At 46.2% G+C, this 22,954-nt stretch overlaps 1 protein-coding gene across 5 annotated transcripts in view; it reads left to right on the forward strand.

Moving 5' to 3' along the window:
- Positions 1-22,954, forward strand: part of NTN1 (netrin 1) — a 128,571-nt gene that overhangs the window by 15,186 nt on the left and 90,431 nt on the right. For 2 of the 5 annotated variants that reach the window (XR_014508632.1, XM_083429788.1), the window contains exons 1-2: positions 552-829; positions 3,804-4,909. Coding sequence is in view for 4 of the 5 variants with exons in the window: in XM_083429788.1 (XP_083285914.1) it covers positions 3,859-4,909 (1,051 nt within the window). In the remaining variant the exon portion in view is untranslated. Of the gene's footprint in view, positions 1-551; positions 830-3,803; positions 4,910-22,954 lie in introns of those variants that run through there. The other 3 variants (XM_083429790.1, XM_083429789.1, XM_083429791.1) reach the window with 2 other exon arrangements.

The following is a 22,954-nucleotide window of genomic DNA, read 5'->3' on the forward strand; positions in this document are numbered from 1 at the left end:
GGAAGTTTGGCAGCCCAGCGCGACCGGAGGTAGCTAAAGAGGCCCCTGTGCGTGATATCTTTTTGGACACGGGAATTCGGGGATGTCTGATTTACTAAGCGAGAAGATTTGCCCCCGCCCCGCCCCAGGCAGCTAACCGGCTTGGGATGCACCCGGTCCTTCCTTAGAAGCACCACTAGCAGGAGCTGAGCCCCAACAGCAGTTCGTCGGGACGAAGCCCAGGCTTTTCCCTTCGCGGGATTTCCTTCTCCTGGGCTCCTCCACGCAAGCCGGAGCGCGAGGCACTTCGGTCTCGCTTAGGGCAGCCAAGCTCGGGTTTGGCCGCGGGACAGGAGCTTCACGCGTCGCCCTCCTTCCCTGCTCGGCAGCCCGCGCTCGCTCACCCGGTTTCCCCTGCGCAACGGCTCTTGATTGCCCAGGCTCGACCCTCTGAGCTCGCGGGGAAGGAGTCACCTAGGCGGGCCCGATCCTGCCGTGGCTGGCCAACTCCCCCTCCCCCGGCTCCTCCCCCTCCGGCGCCGCCCCTTCTCCCTCCCGCCGCGCGCCCTGCCAGCCCCCCAGTGGATGTCGTCGCTTCTTCCCCCGCGCGAGCCCACGGGGTGTCACTCCTCCGGGATGACCTCAGCCCCGGCCCGAGCCGGGCGCGTCACTAGCTCCGGGCATCCACGGAGCCTGGCCGCTCGCTGGGGCCGGACGATGGGCAGCGAGCGCGACCCCTGAGCCACCGAAGCCCGCTGGCTGCAGCTGCCGCCGAGGAACCAAGTCCGCCACCCGCGAAACGACTGCCCGCCCCCCAGCAGCTGCGGTTGCTGCTGCCAAACCAAGCAAGGTAGCTCGGAGGGACCCTAGGAGGGCGGCGGAGGGGAGCTTCGAGGCGGGAAGGAAGGGGGGGGTGGAGGTCTCCTTAAGAGAGTCGCGGCTGCCTCAGCTCTCCGGGAAGAAGAGCCACGCCGGGGCATAGCCCACGTCTTTGCGCGCAAAAGGTTCCTTTTTCGCGTCGCCAGGTAGGGCCCGGAAAGACTCTTGCTTGAAACTCCAGAGAGTCACTGTGCGGCGCAGCATTTTTGGCAGATGAACTGTTGGTCGGTCTGCCTTTTTACGATCCCCCGGTGCGAGAGACGGAGTCCTGGGTGGCGCTTCCGGAGAAGTTATCTCGCTAGAACCGATCAGGGACATCCCCGCCGGAGGCTGCAGGATGCTTCCCGGAGCTGGGGAACCTCCCGCATGCCTTGTTCCTACTTTTGTGGGCCGGACGTCGATCTCTCTCTCTCTCGGCCACCAGTGTGCCCAGATTCCTTCTTGCTAGGGTGTGTGTGTGTGTGTGACGCTGAGGCGAAACTTAGGCGGCATTTTCAAAGCAGCCCCAAGCTCAGTCGCCTTCTCCTAAGCAGGCGAGGGCAGCGAATTTTCTGGAGGGAAGGAAAGAGCAGTTTGCTCTCTTGGCCAATACAGTTGGAATAACTGAAAAAAGCCTTCCCCCCCCCCGCCCCGAGCCGTTTTGGAGTCCCATCTGCCGCTTTTCGTTTCTCTCTCGTTAAGAGATATGTGCAGTACGATCCTATGCATGTTTACTCAAAAGTCAGATCCAGTGTCTTCAATGGGGCTTACTCACTAGTAGCTGTAGCATTCGCTGAATGGCTCCGTTTAAACCCTGGTAGGTCGGACGAACTGGGTTGTGGATGGAGCTGAGATGAGCCCTCTCTCTCCTCACCTTCCACTTTCCCTCGTTCATCCTCTGACAACCAGAACCACAAGCCTGGTGGTAAGCCGCATCGCTTGGTTTAGTGTCGCATAGAAGCGAAGGCAATCCTAGGCACGCTCGCTTGGGCGATTCCCACAGAAAGGGCTGAACCACGCACAGGTTCAGGCTGCAGGGTTGTGATTCCAAGGCGGATATCCTCTAAAACTTTCCCGGGAATAAGCACCACTGAACGTAATGGGGCTTGATTCTGAGTAGACCTGTTTAGGATTGACCAGAACGCCACTTGCAATGGAAGGAAGTCCCACAAGCGATTTTCTGCTGTTAGTTCCTCGCATAGAAGGCACCACCAAGGCTCCTGTGTCCTGAACTTCATTACTGTTGCGCTAGATTTACCTAAGAGAGAACCTACTGGTTCAGATGCACCAGAAATCACTGGGTCTTCTTTACGCAGTAAAAAGTTCCAGACATTATGGGACTGCCCACGTGCATGGGTTTCGAAGACCTAAATAGATTGGGTCTGCCGGCTGAAATCCTCCCGCCCAATTTCCCCTAATTGCAGAACAGTTTAATTGCCTGCATCAAAATGAGGTGCGTATGTTTGCTTTAAATGGCTCTGGATCTTTCGGGGCAAGGCCCTCCCAAGAGTGAAGGAAGGCGCTCTCTGTGGAAGAAGCGCGTGGGATGGGGACCCATATTCAGAAGGACTAATAGCAGGTGTCTGTGAGGTGGTCGAAGTACTGGCATGCCTTAGGAAAACTCAGTCTGAAGGCGCCCCGTCGTCCATTTAAAACGGCGTCCTACTGGTTCCGCAGAACTTCTTGCCAGTCAGCGGGTCTTCAGTTGAAGGTAGCTTGGGGTTCTCTCTCATCTGCTTTCTCGCTTGCCGAAACCGCCACACACCCCTCAAGCCACTGGACAGTTTGCCGTGGAAATCCGCGCGCCATTCAAGCCCGTTGCGCGGGCGCCCATCTCCCGGATTGCAAGGAGGTTTGCTTGCTCGGAGTCGATGGATCCTCATCCCCATGGCTTCAGCGGAACGCCTTTCCATCTCCTCCTCCACCGCTTAGGACAGAGGATGTTGCTGGCAAGATAAAATCTGTAGCATTTTATCTTGAATCAAGTCCTCACTCTCAGGCCCCATTGGCGGTACAGTATATATTTAAAGTAGCAGCAGCAGCAATGCCATTTACCTGCGAACCGTAGTTTAAAGGTGCAGAGAGATATTGGGAGACCCCAGTTCACCAGGTAGAACTACAATTTACAGAGTACCCCTGCGAGAACAGGGTTCTCTTAACAGCTTTCCACACCCTTAACAACCTACAGTTCCCAGGACTCTTGCAGGGAAGCCATGGCTGTTTAAAGTCGTATAATCCAGCTTTATATGTGGTGATGTGGCCTCAATGACACTTGGCTCATGCAGCGGAGACTTCTTCACCTTCTCTCCCGCTTGACTAAGAAGCCGCACGGCTCAACGAGCCTTACTCACTTTAGATAGTGTGCCACTTTTCTGTAGCGCCAGCTGTTTTTTTCGGGCTACAATTCCCATCACCCCTGACCACTGGGCCTGTTAGCTAGGGATGATGGGAGTTGTAGTCCAAAAACGGCTGGAGAACTCACCTTCGGTAAACGCTGGTCTAGCGCCTAGAAAAACACAGGAAAAACGCTGAAGGAAAGGCTCTCTTCGCCGGTTCCAAGGATGAAAGTTGGGACTTGATACGAGAGCGAGAGAAACGGCCTCAACTTAAAACTCGGCTGACTCAGCCCCGCTTAACCTGAGCGGGAATCTCCCTCCGCGTTAAGAGGCGGGCGGTGCTGCTTGTCCGTCAAAAGTGGTTCAGCGGCTGGCGCGCTCTGCCTCGCAGGTTCCTCCCCGCGCGCGCGCCCTGCCCCACCCACCGCTTCCTACTCCGACCGTCACTTAATCCTACGGCAGGCGCTGGGTCAGCTTGGAAGGCGCCCACTGACCGCTCCTGCTCTTCCGCCCAAACTTGTTCATTGGCCAGCCCAAGCAAGCGGCAGTCTTAATTCAACCTCAGTGGCAGCACCTGTGAGGCTGACGCGCTCTCTCTGTCTCTCTCTCTCTCCACTTTCCCCGCTGCAGGTTCGCTTTCCCGCCCTTTCTTCCCCCTCCGCGCGCCCTCCCGCGGCGACCCGGCATGTCTCCGGCCGGCTGGGAGGCGCTGGTGGCTCTGGCCGCCGTAGCCGCTTGCCTGGCGGAGGGCGTGCGCGGCGGCGGCGGCGGCTACGGCGGAGGTGGCGGCGGCGGCCTGAGCATGTTCGCCGTGCAGACGGCTCCTCAGCCGGACCCTTGCTACGACGAGAACGGGCACCCGCGCCGCTGCATCCCGGACTTCGTCAACGCCGCCTTCGGCAAGGAGGTGAAGGTGTCGAGCACGTGCGGCCGCCCCCAGGCGCGCTACTGCGTCCTGGCCGAGAAGGGCGACGAGCGCAGCCGCACTTGCCACTTGTGCGACGCGGCCGACCCCAAGCGCGCGCGCCCGGCCGCTTACCTCACGGACCTCAACAACCCTCACAACCTGACGTGCTGGCAGTCGGAGAGCTACGTGCAGCACCCGCTCAACGTGACGCTGACGCTGGCGCTGGGCAAGAAGTTCGAGGTGACGTACGTGAGCCTCCAGTTCTGCTCGCCTCGGCCGGAGTCCATGGCCATCGCCAAGTCCATGGACTTCGGCAAGACGTGGGTGCCCTTCCAGTTCTACTCGACGCAGTGCCGCAAGATGTACAACCGGCCCAGCCGCGCCGCCATCACCAAGCAGAACGAGCAGGAGGCCATCTGCACCGACTCGCACACCGACATGAGGCCCCTGGCCGGAGGCCTCATCGCCTTCAGCACCCTCGACGGGCGGCCCTCGGCGCACGACTTCGACAACTCGCCCGTGCTGCAGGACTGGGTCACGGCCACCGACATCAAGGTGGTCTTCAGCCGCCTGCACACCTTCGGCGACGAGAACGAGGACGACTCGGAGCTGGCCCGAGACTCCTACTACTACGCCGTCTCCGACCTGCAGGTGGGCGGGCGCTGCAAGTGCAACGGGCACGCCTCCCGCTGCGTGCGCGACCGCGACGACAACCTGGTGTGCGACTGCAAGCACAACACGGCCGGGCCCGAGTGCGACCGCTGCAAGCCCTTCCACTACGACCGGCCCTGGCAGAGGGCCACCGCCCGAGAGGCCAACGAGTGCGTCGGTGAGTGAGGAGGAGCGGGGACTCTTTGTACTGTATAACCTTCCAACGGTTTCTCCTTATGAACATCCTAATAGCCATGTAGCCTCCAAATTTCTCTGATGTAGGGACGTCCTAAGGGGCATTCCGGGATCAAATCTGAAACCGGAATGCCTTCTGTAAATCTGGGGCTGTCCTTGGGGAAATAGGGACACTTGGAGGGCCTGGTAATTGAGGGACTGCAGCTTCTTCACAGGTGCGCAGGCAGAGAGCCAGGTGTGAAAGGGGCTCCTCGGAGTGGCGCAGGGAGAAAACTGCCAGAACCTTTGCAAAAGCTAAGCAGGAGTTGGTAGGGTTTCATATTGGATGGGGGCATGGATTTATGTTGGGGTGGTGAGGCAGGACACGCACCTGTCCTCCTCCACATCTGTCTTGATCTGCCTAGCTCTGTCTAGCAGATTCAGAGTTTAAAGTTGTTTTTAATTACCCCGAGTGTTAGAAAAATCTGTCACAATCTTTCTACAGTTTTGTAATTTTAGTTAAGTATTTTTTTTATTTATTTACTGGATTCAGGCGAGAGCAGTTTCCCCATGGCTATGGCCATGAATGGAGGCTACACCAAGTTGAGATTACTGCATTGCAGGGGGTTGGACTAGATGGCCCTTGGGGTTCCTTCCATATGAGGGGTTGTGGGAGGGCAAATGCTGCAAGCCTGTTCAGTGGAGTCTGTTCACATCAGTGGGGGACGGGGGATGGGGGGGGCTGCTAGTCACCAAAATATACAGTGATGTGTCTTGCAATAAATGCAGTAGATTCCCTCCCACCCACACTGCAATAATTGCCTGACCCATCTCAGATAGGTGGGATATGTCTGGGTTTATGCCCTGGAGGCTTCGTACATGCTCAGAGGCACTCTGCTATGTTAGTTTGTTTATTGGCGATATCGCTTACATGTTGTCTGCAAACAGAACAGTTTGTTCTAGCTATGAGTTGCAAGTCTCTGGCCTGATTCTGAGCCTTAGTATTAAAACCAGATTCCGGGACTGAACCTTCTGCTGTCCTTGCAGGCAGATTAATACCCTTACTATAATCCTAAATGGGTGAGCGATTTGTGGCCTGGCTGGGAAGTCAAACATGCTCAGCATGTGCAGAAAGGGTCTCTCCTGTATTTCTTAATAGGTGGCTAAACCCTGGTTCAAGTAAAGCCACACACCATTTTAAGGCTCCTCTCCTTCCCACTCTTTCCCCCAATGTCCTGCATGCCTGTAAAACACAAGAGACAAAAATACATTGACGCAGCTTTTCCCAGTGTGGAGGAAAACTTGACCTGCTGAATTTCTAACCCTCAAGACAGTTGTTAGTGGTGCAGCGGTCTTGTGCAAAAACAAGCTGAAGTCCTGAACCCTTGGAGTGTTTCACTTTCTCCCCCACCATTAATCCCAGGTTTTTTAAAGGGACGATTGGATTGAAGAGAAGGCACCTCTGCAGTTGCCCAGTGATGCTCTTTGCTTCACTATTCCTGTGATCCATGGAGGAGCATGTAGGGATGAGGTCAGGGATATAAGGTGATTCTGGCAAAGCTGCAAGAAGGCAATCTTTCTCACAACGCAGTTCATCCCGTGTACTTGTTTCCTCAGCTCACTCGGCTTCAGTCCAAGTATTTCGGCTAGTTAAAATAAGCCTGGCAGGAAATTAATTTCCAAAGTTAATGGGTCCCCTTCTTCAACATAGTCTTGGTATGCTGAGGAACAAACTGGTGGAGGAAAGGCACGGCAAATGGTAGGTTTATCTTGCGTGACCCTGGCTGGCCCCCTCACCTCACCCAGCCACGATGTCTCCCCTAAAGAAGCAGGCCAGGTCAGACCAGAGTGGGTCTTTCCCTTAGAAAAGATGTGCTTGCAAGCTCGTTTCCACCAGATTCCTGTGGGCCAGGGCCGGTATAGGAAGCACAGAGCAAAGTGGCAGGGGGGACTCTCTCAGACGGTCTCCCCAAAGCGACTTTGAGAAGGGGGACAGAGTTAGAGTTTAGGGAGAGTAAAAGATTAGGGAGCTCTACTGGTTTGGTGGAAGTCCCAGCAGTGGTGCGCTGCTTCGGAATCCAACCCAAGGTCGAGTTTGTGCTGCCCGGTGAACTCTCGTACAGCCTAGATTTTGAGCTGAGCCCTTCCTTTCCTCCTTCTGTGCCGCTGCCTGGTCACAGGGGCCAGGCGTTGCTGTGGGACTCTGCTGATTCAAAAAAGAGATACTATCTGTTCCTTGCAGTCCAATTTCTTTGATCTGTGATGGGTGGGCCGAGGCAGGCACAATATTCGGTCCTCTTTTGCTGTAGTCAGAAAAGCACAGAAGTAGGGGTGCAGCCAGAGAGACTGAGAGGAAGGTTGACTGGCCTCAAGCGATTCCTGGATAGAGAGAGGAGTAGGGTGTATCAGGATTATCTTACTTGTTGTGCCAGGTGTGTGCTGTTGCTGGGAGAAATTGATAAGGTGATAAAACATCACTTAAAAATGCTCAAAGTGTTCTGGGGGAAATGAAACACTTTTTAAAACTCAACTTTCCTTCTCAGTCTCACTGCTAAGCAGGTGAATTTGAAAGCAAACTTTGACTGGTTTTGATGCATTTTGTTTAGGATTACTGTTGGAAGAGGGAAGCAACTCAGGTTGCCAAGAAAGGTTTGCATGGAAGCCCTTCCCCCCGGAAATAAAACTTGCTTCCAAAATCTTCAATCAGTTTACATGTCATTAAACTTCAGGTTGAATCTTTAAAACTTGTACCCTGCACTCCGCATGCATAGGAGTTAGAGCTGAAACACACTAACCTGGTAACAAGCTTCTCTGAGAAGTGATACCTTCTGAGAAAGCAAAGTTAGGGGACCTGCTCTAAGGAATACTGTATCAGTTTTAGTAACAATAACTATATAAACAGAGTACCATTAAGAATATTTGTAACTATTTGGAACTAGTATCTATTTGGAACTAGTAACTATATCCAACACTTTTCATTCACGTATTGATGACAGAATTATCCAGTATTTGAGCTGCAATTACCGTACCTGTGAAACAACTATCATTTATTCCTGGGAAACACGAGAAACATTGAGTTGGGGGGCAGGTTATAGGCCATCTAGCACAAACTGCTGTTTATGCATAAATACAGAGCTAGAACCCCTCCCAATATGTGTATGTGTGTCAGCTGTCTTTAAAAGGAGAGCCACTATTTGTTTAAAAAGGGAGAAACTAATTTGGATAGAGAGTATTTTAAATTTTCTGAGAGTTTTTGTTTTTAAAAAAATGTGTTAGAGAAGCTTTTTCTTGTTTCTGGATTTTGTTTTCCGCAGGCTCTCACATAACGTAAGAGAATGGTAAAGGAATCATTTCTTTGCTAAATGTGTGATTGTATCCTTAACCCCCCCCCCAAAAAAAACCCTCAAAACCTACAAAGGAGCCTTAAGTAATTATAAAAAGTTCACAGATGGAACAGTTCAGTCATTGCCCGTGCATCAGCCATGACCCCAAGTCATACAGTCCCTTTCTTTTCGATTTGTCATTGCTTTGTGTGCTGCTCAAACACTTCCCTCCCCAATTTGTCATGCTGTGGAAGGACCAAACAGGTTTCTATCATTTTTTTAAAAAATGTTTTTATTAAAAGATTTTCCGTAAGTAACAAGAGTACATTTAGTGTTTCTATTTTAGAATCATACTGTCTTTCATACAAGCCACTTTGAGACATTTTTTTTTTTATTCTCCGCTTGTCATTCACCCCTTTGAGTTTCTTAAACCACAAGGATGACTCCAAGGGATTGTGAGTGTTATTGCAGAATATTTCCGATTACTCTGTTCGCTCCCCTAGGTTTTAGTCACACTATAGCAAGGTTCTGTGCAGCATAGATTAAACCGTTGCTTCTGTAATACTGGAAAAGTAGTTGGATAATACAAAAAAAGGAGGAAGAGTTAGGCTCTGGGTTGCAGGATTGTGCAGGAGGGCTAATACTCTTCCCCCATGCCATTTTGAATTGCTCCCAGAACTTCTCTTTGCACCTCACCATATCAATTCAGATGGAGAAATGGAAAAGAAAGACAGAGTTAACCCTCTCTTCCCAAGCTTTGTGGCTCTAATCTGAATTTCCCCTCTTTCCCTTTTCAATAAATCTTAACTTGTCTGCTTGAGTCCTTTAACAGGCTGCTCACCCATGAATTCCAGTGCCTTTATTTCCTGTATAAGCCAATGCAGGAAAAAGTATAGGGCTTTTCCATCCTCTATGTATGACTCATTTGTCACTATTGGATCATGTTGTTTAATGGGCAGTGAGTGCTGTTTTCTTTGGCCTTTGAATGATTTGCAATTGAATAATATTGCAGAATAATATTTCTGCACAAGTGCAGTTCCATTCTATTAAATGGTACTCAGATGTGACTTTAAAGATATTTCTCATGTCTTTGTCTTGCTGTTGAACACCAGGATTGTTAACAAAACAAAATATTGTCACCATATGGCTGTTGTTTGGCTCATTGAGATTTATTCCTTTAGAAAACGGATACAGCTGAATATGTCACAACAATGTTAAATACAGACATGCATGGGCTCTTGCAATATTATTTGTTGGATTTTTTGTTCCTTTTGAGAGACATCAGCTCCCACATTTTGGTTGAGTTCTTGTAGTGGAGTATGGTTCAATTTGCCTTTGAGAACATACTTGTCTTGTTTTGCTAATATTACATAGCCTTTGGTTTGTGTTGTGAATCAAATTAAGTGATTCAGCATTGCTATAAATTGTTCTGAAGACTTGGAAGTTGAATCTGAATCTGAGCCAGGTCTGAGCTAGCTGATAGTATTACCAAATTCTCTTCCTTCATATTATTGATGTTTGTTTTATATTATTGGTAAATGTTTTCTATTATGGTTTGCAGCCTGGCAAATTGTAATGCCTTTGGCTAGTACAACAAACTTAATGATTTATTGAATTAAATGACAGACTCATTGTGTTCTTTCTACTGAGATGTTTCACAACCCGCTTGGGTTCAGAACCCGAAGGGGTACGGAGCCTTTTTCAGCCCAAGATTGCATTCCATCATGGACAACTTTTGGGGAGGCCACGTGCCATTGGTCTAGGTGCAAAAGTGGGCAGAGCGGCAAATGCAGTTCTTAAGTTTGTACAGTAGACAACAACACAGAAGTCAGAGGTTTCTATACCTACCACCACTACCTCTCTCTATCTGCCATCCAGGCAAGCAAGATACATGATTACATCAAGGGCTCATTGCTGCCTGGGCAAAAGGAGATCATGCCCTGGGAATAGAGCATGTGACCTTGGGAGAGTCCTGAGTTCCAGACAGGACTGGAGGTATTGCATTTGGGCCCCCTGATCTGAGATTCCCCACCCCTGCTGCAGACATTACACTCCATCTTACTATTACTGTTTGGTGTGTGTGTGTGTGTGTGTGTGTGTGTGTGTGTGTAGAGAGAGAGAATGAATGCACAGCAGTATACTATTTCCAGCTATTGCTAAAATTCTGGAGTGGAAAACTTGGTTTTCCCGTTCAGTGTTCTCAAGTACAAATTTGCTCTAGAAAAAGTCTAAAAGAGAAGGACATAGCTGTGAAGTTATTATGTCCCTTGGTGAAATAACAAGATTTTAAATTCAGCTGCAGCTTTGAGGTACAAATGATGTACAGTGGTACCTCTGGTTACATACGCTTCAGGTTACATACGCTTCAGGTTATAGACTCCGCTAACCCAGAATTAGTACCTCGGGTTAAGAACTTTGCTTCAGGATGAGAACAGAAATCATGCTCCGGCGGCCTGGCGGCAGCAGGAGGCCCCATTAGCGAAAGTGGTGCTTCAGGTTAAGTTTCAGGTTAAGAACGGACCTCTGGAATGAATTTAGTACTTAACCTGAGGTACCACTGTATACTTAAAAGGCATCATCTGGCATATATGTTTGTAGGCCAATGAAAATTTACTAATTTCGTTCTCCATTGCAAAAAAACCCATAAATGGGATTATATAGTAGCAGTATCTATATAATCTAAAGCAACACACATGGAGCTCCATGCAATCTTCACAAACTTCCCATCTGTGTCTCATGCATGCAAACAAAAAATTGTTCCTACAGAGTTCAGGCTGGGGAGGTCTCTTGAAGAATATTTCCAAGGGGCGGAGAAACTTGTTTTCCAGAATGAGATGCAAAGTTTGCTGATGTTTTAATCCACTCCTGATGAAGAATGTCCTACTTGGGCGTTTTATTGCTGAAAACACTTAAAATAACTTGCAAGGCAAATGCTTGCAGTGCTTTTCAAGTCTGTGGTTGGGCTCAAGTTTAGGAAAACTAATTCAGCGGTCACAGCCAGAGGCAATAAGCATCTGTAATTTAAAACCACAGCAAGTCAGGGTTGTGAAAACCAGCCCCTTGGTACTACGTTGTATTAGCTCTACCTATGAGATCTCTTGATGGTAATGAAGCAAAACGCACATATTGAGCATTTCCCTGAGCTATCAGAGCTTTGAGGCCCAGAAGATACATGCAACACAAGGTTATTAGGTTATTTAAGGTTTAATGCTCCTGAGTGTGCAAGTACTGTACAAAATAAATAAAAGATTTTTTTCGGGATAGTCATCTGATCACAGAAGGGATTTATGAATAGAATTTGTTCTGGCTCTTTTTAAAAAATCTTTTAACTTTAATTCATTATGATTTGGAATAACTCATAATGATCTGTCTGAACACATCTTTGCAACTCTTTGGCAGACAGTTGAACAGACAGCTCAGACAGTTGAACAGAAAACACAGTAAATGTCCTAAATTACTGATAATAATGAACTGCAGCAGCAGTTAAAAGTTCAGCATAAAAAATATACAACACCAATTAAAAAATCCTGGGCAAATAAAAAAGTTTTCAACTGATGCTGAAAAGCTAATAAAAATGGTGCCAGGCCAGGCAAATCTGTCTGGCAAGGGAGTTCTTGGGACATCCTCCAGTTTGTCAATCCTGGGATATGACAGAATCTTGGGAACTGGTTGCTACAGAGAGATCTAATAATAATTTTCAGCATGCAAGTTGTGTATAGACTTTATCGACTTTAGTGCCTTGTGAAGACTGCTGTTTGTTTTCACATTTGAGAACCCTATTTTTTTTTGGGGGGGGGGAGAGAGAGAGATACAGCTTTTGTTTAAGTTACTTTAATTTTGTGCTCTGCTTATCCTGTGACATCTCAAAGGTTTTGCTTCCCCCTGTGCTTAGAGTACCGGCATCTGAGGGGCTAACAGGGTCACGTTATTAGTGATATGGTCTTGGTGGGAAAGGGCATTTTCAGTCCCTTGTGGGAAGTCCTTAAGTACCCTTAAAATGTGCAAACACTCTAGAGCTGTAATTTATCTCCTTTAGCCTGTAGCAGCTGCAGGAGGGGCACTGCTGGGATTCTCATTAACACTTTTGGGAAAGTGGGAGATGCAAGCAATAGCACTGCCTTCCAGCCCTGTCAGCCTTGGCATCCTTGCAGTGAGACAATGTAGAAGGGTTATTTCCTAATATGCCCACCACATTATTATTATTTAAATGTAAACAATGCCATTCTCTCATTTCATTAGTTTTAAACTTCATGAAAACATCTGCATTTTTTTGCAATGAGGAGCATGGCACAGGTCTAGGAGCTGATAACTGAACCAACACACTTATCTCACATCCAGATTTGACGTAGATCAGTGTGGCATTTAAAAACTACAGTAATTCATGCTTACATTTGGGATTATTCACATCTCAGTGACTGAAGAAGGCCAAAGCCCCCCCCCCCCTTTGGCTTTAATATCTGTCGTTAGTCACTGTAACAAGTATACTGGTTTTCATGATTTTCTGTATCCTCCTAGGATTCAGAACAAACTTGTCTGAAGTGCTATTTGATGCTTTAAAAGTATTCTATATTAATAAATATTGTGTGTGGGTGTTACTGTCTCTAGGAAAGTAATGGTGTTTGCTAAACTCCATAGCAAGAGAGCCTGATGCTGATGTGAGATCAGCAACCATTTTTATTATTTGAATTTTTTTTGATGTTTGATTTTGTTAATTGTATTTGCCAGAGACCATGAAAATGCAACCAAAGCACTTAAAATGCAGCCTAGTTTTAGTGGTAGCCTATAGATCTAAGCCATAAGGGGAGAAAACATCAAATATTCACCGGGGCCAACTATCCATGCTGGTCCTACATGGGCCAGCAAAAAGAGCCAAGGGAAAATTTATATACAAATTCCATATAAGGGGTTCCATCAAAAATAAATAAATGAGAGGATGGGTTAGACTGAGTCCAGCCCAAAGGCCAGGTGGAACAGCTCCATCTTGCAGGCCCTGCGGAAAGATATCAAATCCCGCAGGGCTCTGATCTCCAGTGGTAGGGCATTCCACCAGAATGGGGCCAGAGCTGAAAAGGCGCTGGCCCTGGTTGAAGCCAATCTAACCTCCTTGGGGCTCGGAACTTCCAAAGTGTTGTTATTTATGGACCTTAAGGTCCTCCACGGGGCATACCAGGACAGGCGGTACCATTAGTACGAGGGTCCTAGGCCTTGAAGGGCTTTAAAGGTCAAAACCAGCACCTTAAACATGACCCTGTACTCCACCGGGAGCCAGTGCAGCTGGTAAAGCACTGGATGAATGTGATCCCGTGGCAAGGACCCCGTAAGGAGCCTTGCCGCGGCATTCTGCACCTGCTGGAGTTTCTGAGTCAGCTTCAGTAGCCCTCTCCACCATGAATTTGTCTAATCCTCTTTAAAGCCATCCTACTCCTGTGGGAGAGAGTTCCATAGTTTAACAGTGCATCGTGTGAAGGAGTACTTTCTTTATCCATCTTGAATCATCCAACACTCAGCTTCATTGCATGTCCATGAGTTCTAGTGCTGTGAGAGAGGGAGAAAACTTCTCAATCCTTTTTCTCCATGCCCTGCATAATGTTATAAACTTCTGTCATATCACCTCTAACTCTCCTTTTCTCTAAACTAAAAAGTCCCAAATGTTGTAACCTTTCTTCACAGGGGAGTTGCACCAGCCACTTGAGCATTTTGGTTGCCCCCCCCTTCTGTTTTCCAGATGTATAATGTCTTTTTTTAGGTGAGGCGACCAGAACTGTACAGAGCATTCCAAATGTGGTCACACAAAAGATTTGTATAATGGCATTATGATACTGGAAGTTTTATTTTCAGTTCCTTTCCTAATGATCCCTAGCATGCAATCTGCCTTTTTCTTTGGCTACCATGCACTGGGTGGACATCTTCCTTGAACTATCTACTCTGACCCCAAGTTCTCATTCGTGCACAGTCACCTCCATTTCAGGCCCCGTGAGTGTATTCATGAAATTAACACGTTTTGCCCCGACACTTTGCACTTGTTTCCAATGGATTGCATTTGTAGCCAGAAGGGAAAACAAACTATAAACAAAACACAAAACAATGTTGTCAAGACGAGCTCTTTTATGCTTTGATTCTCTCGCTCTAGAGAACAAGCTCTATTGATTTCAGTGGAAATGTCTTTATAAATAAGTGTATTCAGCACTATACCTTTCGTTGCCATAGTTCAACAGAAAGCATACACAGTTAGAACATAAGCTTTTGTTTCCCTTGGTCATATAGCAAACAACACTCGCCCTTTCCTTCTGCATGAAACAAACTTTGTTCCAATTAGGTATCATTCCACCTATTGCTTCCAATGAAGAGCCATACCCTCATCCACAGGGGAAAACAACCTTTGCTGTTTCAGGTATCGCTAATGACTGTATGGATCATGGCATTATTTTATTCAGTCAAAAGCATTTCTGTTGCACTGGGGATTGGATGAAGGCTTGCAACTCAGTCTTATGCACGTTTATTCTGGGGAAAGGCCAGTGACTAAGTGGTAGAGCATCTGCTTTGCATTCATATGTTCCCAGGTTAAATCCCCAGAAGTTTTATGTTAGCAGATGGCCAAGAACAAAACCTTTTAATGCATGGATAGGGAACCTGTGGCTCTTCAAATGTCCACCATCCCTAATCATTGGCCATCCTGGTTGCAGCTGATGGAAGTCAAAGTCCAATAGCATCTGGAGGCCCACAAGTTCCCTGTCCCACTTTAAATCTTCCCTACATACCCCTCCAACTGCTTTTTTACTGCTAATTTTCCTATAAAATATATGGGTAGTTTGGTCAACCTTGTGCATCATTCTTGGGGCTTGCCAAGCCTAGCAGCAGTCCCTTGCTAAGAGCAAAGTTGCTTCTCACCCTATCCAAAGAGCAGAGGTAGTCATTGTGGACTCCGACTCCCATCATCCCTAGCCAGGATGACCAATGACCAGGGGTGGTGATGAGAGATGTAGTCCAACAACATCTGGAGGGCACCACATTGACTACCCCTGCCAAACAGCTTTTGGCCTCTTCTGTTTTTTTGTTATATCCATCGGTTGTTTCCTCTCAGTTTTCCACTGTAGAATAATAGATAGTAGTCTCAGTTCTGTATAATGTTTAAGATTGCATCATGAAATAAAAATTGTTTTGCTTCAAAGGACATTGCAGAAATGAGCTTGAAACGCTGCCTGGAAGGGCAAGGGGCATTCCAAAATCCAGTAAACCAGTCACTACCGTACCAGTCTTGTGGCAGTTATTGCTTTGTTAAATTTTAGAATGCCCTTTGCCCTTTCTGGTGCAAGCTTTTCCTTTTGCAAATTGTCAGAACAGCCTTCTTTCATGTAGGAAAATTGCAGTCATGAGGACCCTGATCCAGGCTGGGACTTCAGGAAGGAGCAGAAGGTTAAAGACAGACAGAGAGACAGACAGAGAGAGAGAGAGACAGTGACAGCGCCAGGGTTCCAATCCAGATCAGGCTCACTACACTGGAAGTTTAGGAAAGAAAAAGCTTGCACTCAAAGACAAACCATGTTATTAACGTCATATGTGGTTTGGTCCACAGCGAGTGAGCTCCAGAAGAAGGAGGAATTCCTAGGAGCCAAAGCCAGCACATTCTGCAGTGAGCGCTTAGTGTTTAATCAGAGATGATGATCAAGACAGGAAATATTATAAGAACTTTTTCTAAGATGAAAGGAAAAATTATTACTGTAGCTATCATGATTATTCTGCTGAGCATCCGCCTAGTTCTTTGAACACAGAGCAAGTTTCCTGCCCTAAATTACTGGCAGTCTCGAGTTAATTTTTATATGAACATTGAGGACAAATCAAAAGTTATCACTGAGAATTTCCAGAGGAGTAGTTGTATTGCTGCAAAAGCAACACAGAGTCTTGTGTTATTTTAAATACTCTCATACATTTTATTATAGTATACACTCTTATGGATTAGTATTATCCACTTCATCCAATGCATTCATTCTCATACTCTCTCCCAGTGGGTGTAAAATAGGGGAAGTGTTAAAGGGCAGAGTGGGACACGGGTGGTGCTGTGGGTTAAACCACAGAGCCTAGGGCTTGCCGATCAGAAGGTTGGTGGTTCGAATCCCCATGACAGGGTGAGCTCCCATTGCTCGGTCCCTGCTCCTGCCAACCTAGCAGTTTGAAAGCACGTCAAGTGCAAGTAGATAAATAGGTACCGCTCCGGCGTCAAGGTAAATGACATTTCTGTGCACTGCTCTCGTTCGCCAGAAGTGGCTTAATCATGCTGGCCACATGACCCAGAAGCTGTACGGCGGCTCCCTCGGCCAATAAAGCGAAATGAGTGCTGCAACCCCAGAGTTGTCTGCGTCTGGACCTAATGGTCAGGGGTCCCTTTACTTTTACCTATAAATGGTAGAGTAAATGCCATTAGAGTGCAAAAGTACTATCTTTCAGAATTCATTTGCATATTTATGTTGCATTTAACTACAGCCCCAATCTGCATGGTGCTATTTCATAGGGTTTGCACTGACTTTGTATCAGGCAGTCTCTTGTAACTGCTGCTGAATTCTAAGTGAATGCTGTGCTTACACAATAGTGGGGCTATTCTATGGTGCCTGTGCACATGAAAAGAAGCTGCCTTTAAAATAGTATGAGTTTCCCACAAGAAGTTGTGTCGTTTCCTTAAAACTTGTTGTGTATCGCGCCTGGAGCCTGCCAGCACTAGAATCCCAGACCCTTGGGAAGAGCAGTGGCTTCTGGTCCACCCCAAATAGCATCCTTAGACATTTAGAACCCACAGAACAGCTGCAGAGCTTTTGCCTCCCTCCTTTGTTTGCGGTTACAGCCATCAGGTTGTTTACTCTCCCTTTCCTCCTTAAGGATAGTAGAGTCAGTTCTGGCTAATGTTTGAGATTGCATCACAGAAGAAAAATTGCTTCGCTTCAAAGGAAAAGTGGGGAGGAGTTTAGAAGCATTTCTGGCAAGCTTGAGGATGGATGTGTAGATATTGAAAGCGGGTTGGCAGCAGGCTTTGCACAATCGAGTCCTGACTGTGTGAAGTCAAATACAAACAGTGGCTTGTGTTTGCACATAAGAGCTTTGTGGATCAGTATCCCAGGCCCTATACTTTACATCATTGGATCTGAGAGCAGAGGTTTGCTGGTGTGAGTTTGGCTAGAGTGGGGCGGGTGGTGAGGTGGTGGGGGGGGGGGAAGGCTCTGCTGAGCATTTTGAAATGAATTGAACTGTGCAAACATTCTGCTGAAAAGCTCTCAGGGTGATGCTTTGGAACAGATACCCAGCCCCTTGCTGAAATTTAAATAGCAACTTTCACGCTGGAGCAAGCTGAACAAAAGAGGACAAATAAAATAGACCCGAATGGGGTTTTGTTTGTTTGTTTTTGTAGCTTAGCTAATATTTCAGCAATTGTTCTGGTCAGGAATGTGAGGAGTTCCCTTCAGAATTAATTTGAGTGAAACATGAGAAGGCTCAGTGTTGGGTAAATGCCACCCCTATTCTCTCCCTAACTCCCACCCCCAAATCTCGATGCATCAAAATCTTAGGCTGTGAAATCGTAAGTCACCGTTGCTCCTTGCTACATTTCCGAAATGTTGGCATTTGGATAGTCATAAGTCAAGGGCAACCCAGCACCTGCACATCCATAAAAAGGAAACCAAAATATTTGACAAAAATTGGATTTAATCTGATTAAATATTGTAGTTGCTTAATCAACTATCTTTAACCAGTCTATCATTCAGTTAAATTAAATGTAAATATATTGACATATTTCTAGACCCTCAGTATTTGTTGTCTTTATGAGTTATTGAAGGAATCACGAGTTAATAAAAAAAAGCTACCACTCATTATTAAAATGAAACATAGTATTTTATATTTCTTTTTCATTCAATATTCAACTTATTAAAACAACCCCAAATACAAACAAGATTGCCTTAACTTTGCAGCCTCAGTAATTAAACTTGGGACCAATTAGTTAATCTAGTGAAGCTTTAGTCAATTAACTTGAACAGAATTTGCAACATTATTTTTCAAAATTTATATTTAGCATCAGGCAAACTTGTCAGGTGGTACAGATAATTACAGTGGAACTGAAATCACTGGGATCGTGGTTTGTTTTGCCTCTAACACTCCAGGACCTGCAACCAAGGTTTGTTCTTGGCTTACTAATCATGGTTTGTTAGAGCAAATAAAGCTGCAATCTCTGTATCAGACAAACATGAAGGCAGAGGTCATGGTTTATTTTCTCTGTGTGCAGAGGCGGATTTAGGGGAGCATGACTGGTTTGGTTGCCCTGGACGTGGAGTCTTGGGGGTGCCATAGGGGGATCCACAACTATTATGTAGAATGGGATACGGGAGTGGTGGTGGTGAATTTCAGCGTTGCAGAGGTGCCACTGAAATTTGACACCCCAAGGTCTGCCACTCTCTGTGTGTTGGTTTGGAGGAGGGATACGGCCCTGAAAAGTTCACAATAAACCAGTAAGTATGAACTCATCTGCCTCTCAGGTGTATTCAGACCATTCTTCAATAAGAATATACAGTTGTACCTCGGAAGTCGAACAGAAACCATTCTGGAAGTCCATTCGAGTTCTGAAATGTTCATGAACCAAAACGCGGCTATGGATTGGCTGCAGGAAGGTCCTGCAGCCAATTGGAAGCTGCAGAAGCCCTCTCAGACGTTTGGCTTCCCGAAGAACGCTCAGAAACTGGAACACTCACTTCCGGTTTTCGATTGTTCGGGAGCCAGAACATTCGACTCCCAAGGCATTTGGGATCTGAGGTACGACTGTAGTGCAATAGGTGAGGAAGCATCTGGTCAGGTCCAACCAAGATAGCTACAGTATGCAAGGAATTGTAAATAATTCATTACCATGACAGAAGGAAACAAGGGCCTTTTCTTCTGACTTATATTTTTGTGATCAAGCTTTAAAACAAGTTTTCCAAACAATTACACATCAATAGATACCTTCACATTGACTGACATGCTGAGGTATTAATAATAAGAGCTAAACTGGGTCCAAAAATGTATGTAAGGGTTCTTTCTAAATAGCTTCCTTTGTGCCAGAAGCCGATGGCTTTCCGAGGGCCGTGACCTTCAACTGAGTAGCAGAGCGGTTGTCAGTTTAGCACTGGTAGATGGTTTCCTTCATGCTAGAGCAGTGTGTCTGAATGTGAGAGAGGATGTGCATCCCCTGAAACAGCTCTAATAACTACTTGTTTAGTGGATAATTGCAGAGGTGACCAATTAGGCATATACTGTCCTATTAAAGTGCTGGAAACAGTACAAGAAGCGAGCAAGGCTTGCAGTGTGAACTGAGCTTCCGAAACCTGCACAATATCCAGCTTCAGGGTTCTAATCCTTGGGTGCTGTACCAAGTCTGGAAAATTTAAGGCACATTATTGCTGGAGGACGGAAATCTATAGTAAAAAACAACAACAAAATAATAACTGCAGGGAAGCACACACACAAAAATGTCCCCCCCCCCCCCCGCTAAATGTTAAAGTTGAAACATTCATGCGCTGCAAGCTCCTCAAAAGAAAATGAGGTTTGTTTCAATACAGCACCTTAAGGACTGGTTCAATAGTTTTAGCAGGGCTGAAAGAATTGTAACTGCAGTCATGCAAAAGAAAATGAAAAGCTTTAGGTTTTGCGACAACATGTTTGCTTTGATTTAATGTTGGATATTCACTACACACTGAGTGGAGGGCAAAACATAGAGCAATGTATGATGGATTTTAAAACTGTTGGCACAACTTTTGGGAGCTGTCCGAATTATTTATTTGAAATCACAGCACATAGCATAAGGTCAGACAGATGTAAGATCCAGATTACTGTAAGAGCAATTTAACTCCGCAGCATGCACTGGATGTGTAAGCATAGAAGAAATAGCAGCCACAATGCAGTGGAGAAATGTGTACAGCAAGGGAGAAAAAGTTCAATGGCAAAGCCATGTTAACTCTGACAGAAACAGGTGAAAACCCATGGGTGTACCGAATTATTCAGCTTCGGAAGATGTATTAAATATGGATCTTGTCATAAATTTTCACAAAACAATGAATTTCAAAACTGGCACAAGGAAACAAAGCTCATGCAATTGTAAGTAAAACATTGCAATGGGAGCCAGTTCAAAATTCAAAATTCAAATACTAGATTACTCTCATACTCCTGGAGGTGGGGGTGGGGAACGAAATGCAGGTATTTAGTTTTCATCTAACTTTCATATAGCAGTATACTTTGCCTAAGGGCTATGATTAATAATAACTTTGCAAAAGGAGCTTGCAAAAGGAAAGTTTCCTGCCCTCTACACAAGCCTGTGTACCTCATCCTATAGTATTCAGTAGGGACTCTGAAAAGACTTTGCAGGGGGTGCAGGCAGCTACAATGGAGGAGGAGGGGATGGGAAACTTTCCATCTGCAAACTTCTTTTCATTCACTTATCTTGGGATCCAAGTATATGTTGGCAACAGAGTTTGGTGGCACAAGATTCCACCAATTCACCCACGAAGAAAGTTTCTATGGAAAGAAGCCACAAACCATTAGGTGCAATTTGGATGAAACTTGAGTCAAATATTATTTCCAACACGACTGAAATATCAGCTGCTACAGATCAGGCAAAGGGTTGATAATCTCTGATTCTCTATCCAGGGCAGACACTTCCCCACCCCCATTTATTCTGTAGGGATAGCAAGATGGCCTGGTTAAGTGAACATAATGCAGAATTGTTTGGTACAGTATATATCAAAGGCATTGTCTGGTATAGTATTAGGTCTAAATCTGGGCTCATGGCTTATCTTGCTCTAGACAAGCCATGGGCCTCTAGCCAAGGTATGTTCTATGGTTTACCACCTAAACTTTTAGATTTTCTTTAGGTATCAATGCAGCATATGAACAATGAACATTATACCTGAATGTTCAGCATATTGGAAATTTCTCGGATAGGTGATGGATGGAGAACCCTCAACCCTCCATATGCTACTCTTCTTCTCCCACCATCCTGGCCATTGGCCGTACTTGCTGGGGCTGAAGGAAGTTGTAGTTCAACAACATATGGAGGGCCAAAGGATTCCATCCCTGTGGTAGACGCTGGCCCATATTAAAATCCTCTTTCTGTGTTTGGCAATCCAGAATTTACTCTATTCTCTCACATTAGATTTGAATACAAAAAAAATTGCAGCATGGCCAAAAGGTAGATTACGGTCTACTGGTAGATCTCATGGATAGGGTTGATCATCAATTGTTTAACAACAGCGGAAATTTTGTTTCCAAATTAGGCTGCTGAAACAAAGGAGTGTGAGAGGAAATTAGGAATAGATTTTTGTATGACAACAATGCTGAAAACAAATTCCTGGACTATGGTGCAGTCAGAGATGACTTGTTCCTTAATTCTTTGGCCGCAGATGGTAGTCCTTGGCATCTTAGGAAAAAACAAAGTACTGTATTTTTTGCTCTATAAGACTCACTTTTTCCCTCCTAAAAAGTAAGGCGAAATGTGTGTGCATCTTATGGAGCGAATGCAGGCTGCGCAGCTATCACAGAAGCCAGAACAGCAAGAGGGATTGCTGCTTTCACTGCGCAGCGATCCCTCTTGCTGTTCTGGCTTCTGAGATTCAGATTTTTTTTCTTGTTTGCCTCCTCCAAAAATTAGGTGCGTCTTGTGGTCTGGTGCGTCTTATAGAGCGAAAAATACGGGTAGGTCTCTCAGGCTTGAAGTCTACCCGTTGCTGTACTAATACATATGGATGTGTGCATTTCTTAAGGCAGGAAATGTGACATGTTTCCCCCTGCATGTTAGGAAGATAATGGGGAGGGGGGTACTCACTTGCAGATATTTGTGTGTTGCAAAATATCCACCATGGCTAATTTTAGATATGCCAAAACATTATTTTCACAAAGCTGTGCTTTGGGAGGGAATGAGAACCGCAGTGACTGTAGGAAGTTATTTGTTGCCTGCTGCTAGTTGATCTTGTGTATTTAAGAATGTTTTGATTCTGTATATGGCTATGATACATATGGTTATTGTTTTATTTGCATTGTGGGTCGGTTTTTCTTTATTCTTGTATTCCTGTCCTGGGACCAATTGGTGAAAGGCAGGTTGCAAATGCTGTGAATAAACAAGCACATTTCTCCAAGTGGAAAGTGGAAATAAAACCCCTCATTCCTGGCAGAAATGTTGGAAACCCACTTTTGCACTGTTGTAAATGAATAGTTTCTGTGTGCAGGCTACATGGCACAAGACCATTTGTGCTTGAAAGTGGATGGGCATTGCTTTTCCCATCTCAGAGGTAGCCTTGGACAAACGCATTTAACTTCCTACCCTTCAGAATTTCAAACATTTCCCAAAAAACTGCTAACAACCAGCATGGTTGGAATTGTTTGTTTTACAATCCCAGCACGCTGTGTCTGTCACGAGGAGTTTTGCTCATTATATACAAAAGCATAGAGGGGTGGTAGGTGGAACTGTATGTTTTCCAGAAGAAGTGGACAATACAACTTGTATGAATGAATGGCTGTTAGTGCCCCTGGAGCGGACAATGGGGGGAAAACTGCCGGCACAAAACGAACAGGCTTCCAGGCTTCTCAGCGGCTGAGCCATTCTCCTGAGAGTTTAATTTTTTGGGAAGCTTTAACATCACAAGCTTACCCAGCACAGAAAGAAAGAAAGGTCAGCTAATCCCTCACAACATCTGAATGAATTCAGGCCCAGAAGTGAGATTACGCAG

This window comes from Podarcis tiliguerta (genome assembly GCF_965153285.1).
Source record: "Podarcis tiliguerta genome assembly, chromosome: 2".
Lineage (NCBI taxonomy): Eukaryota > Metazoa > Chordata > Lepidosauria > Squamata > Lacertidae > Podarcis > Podarcis tiliguerta.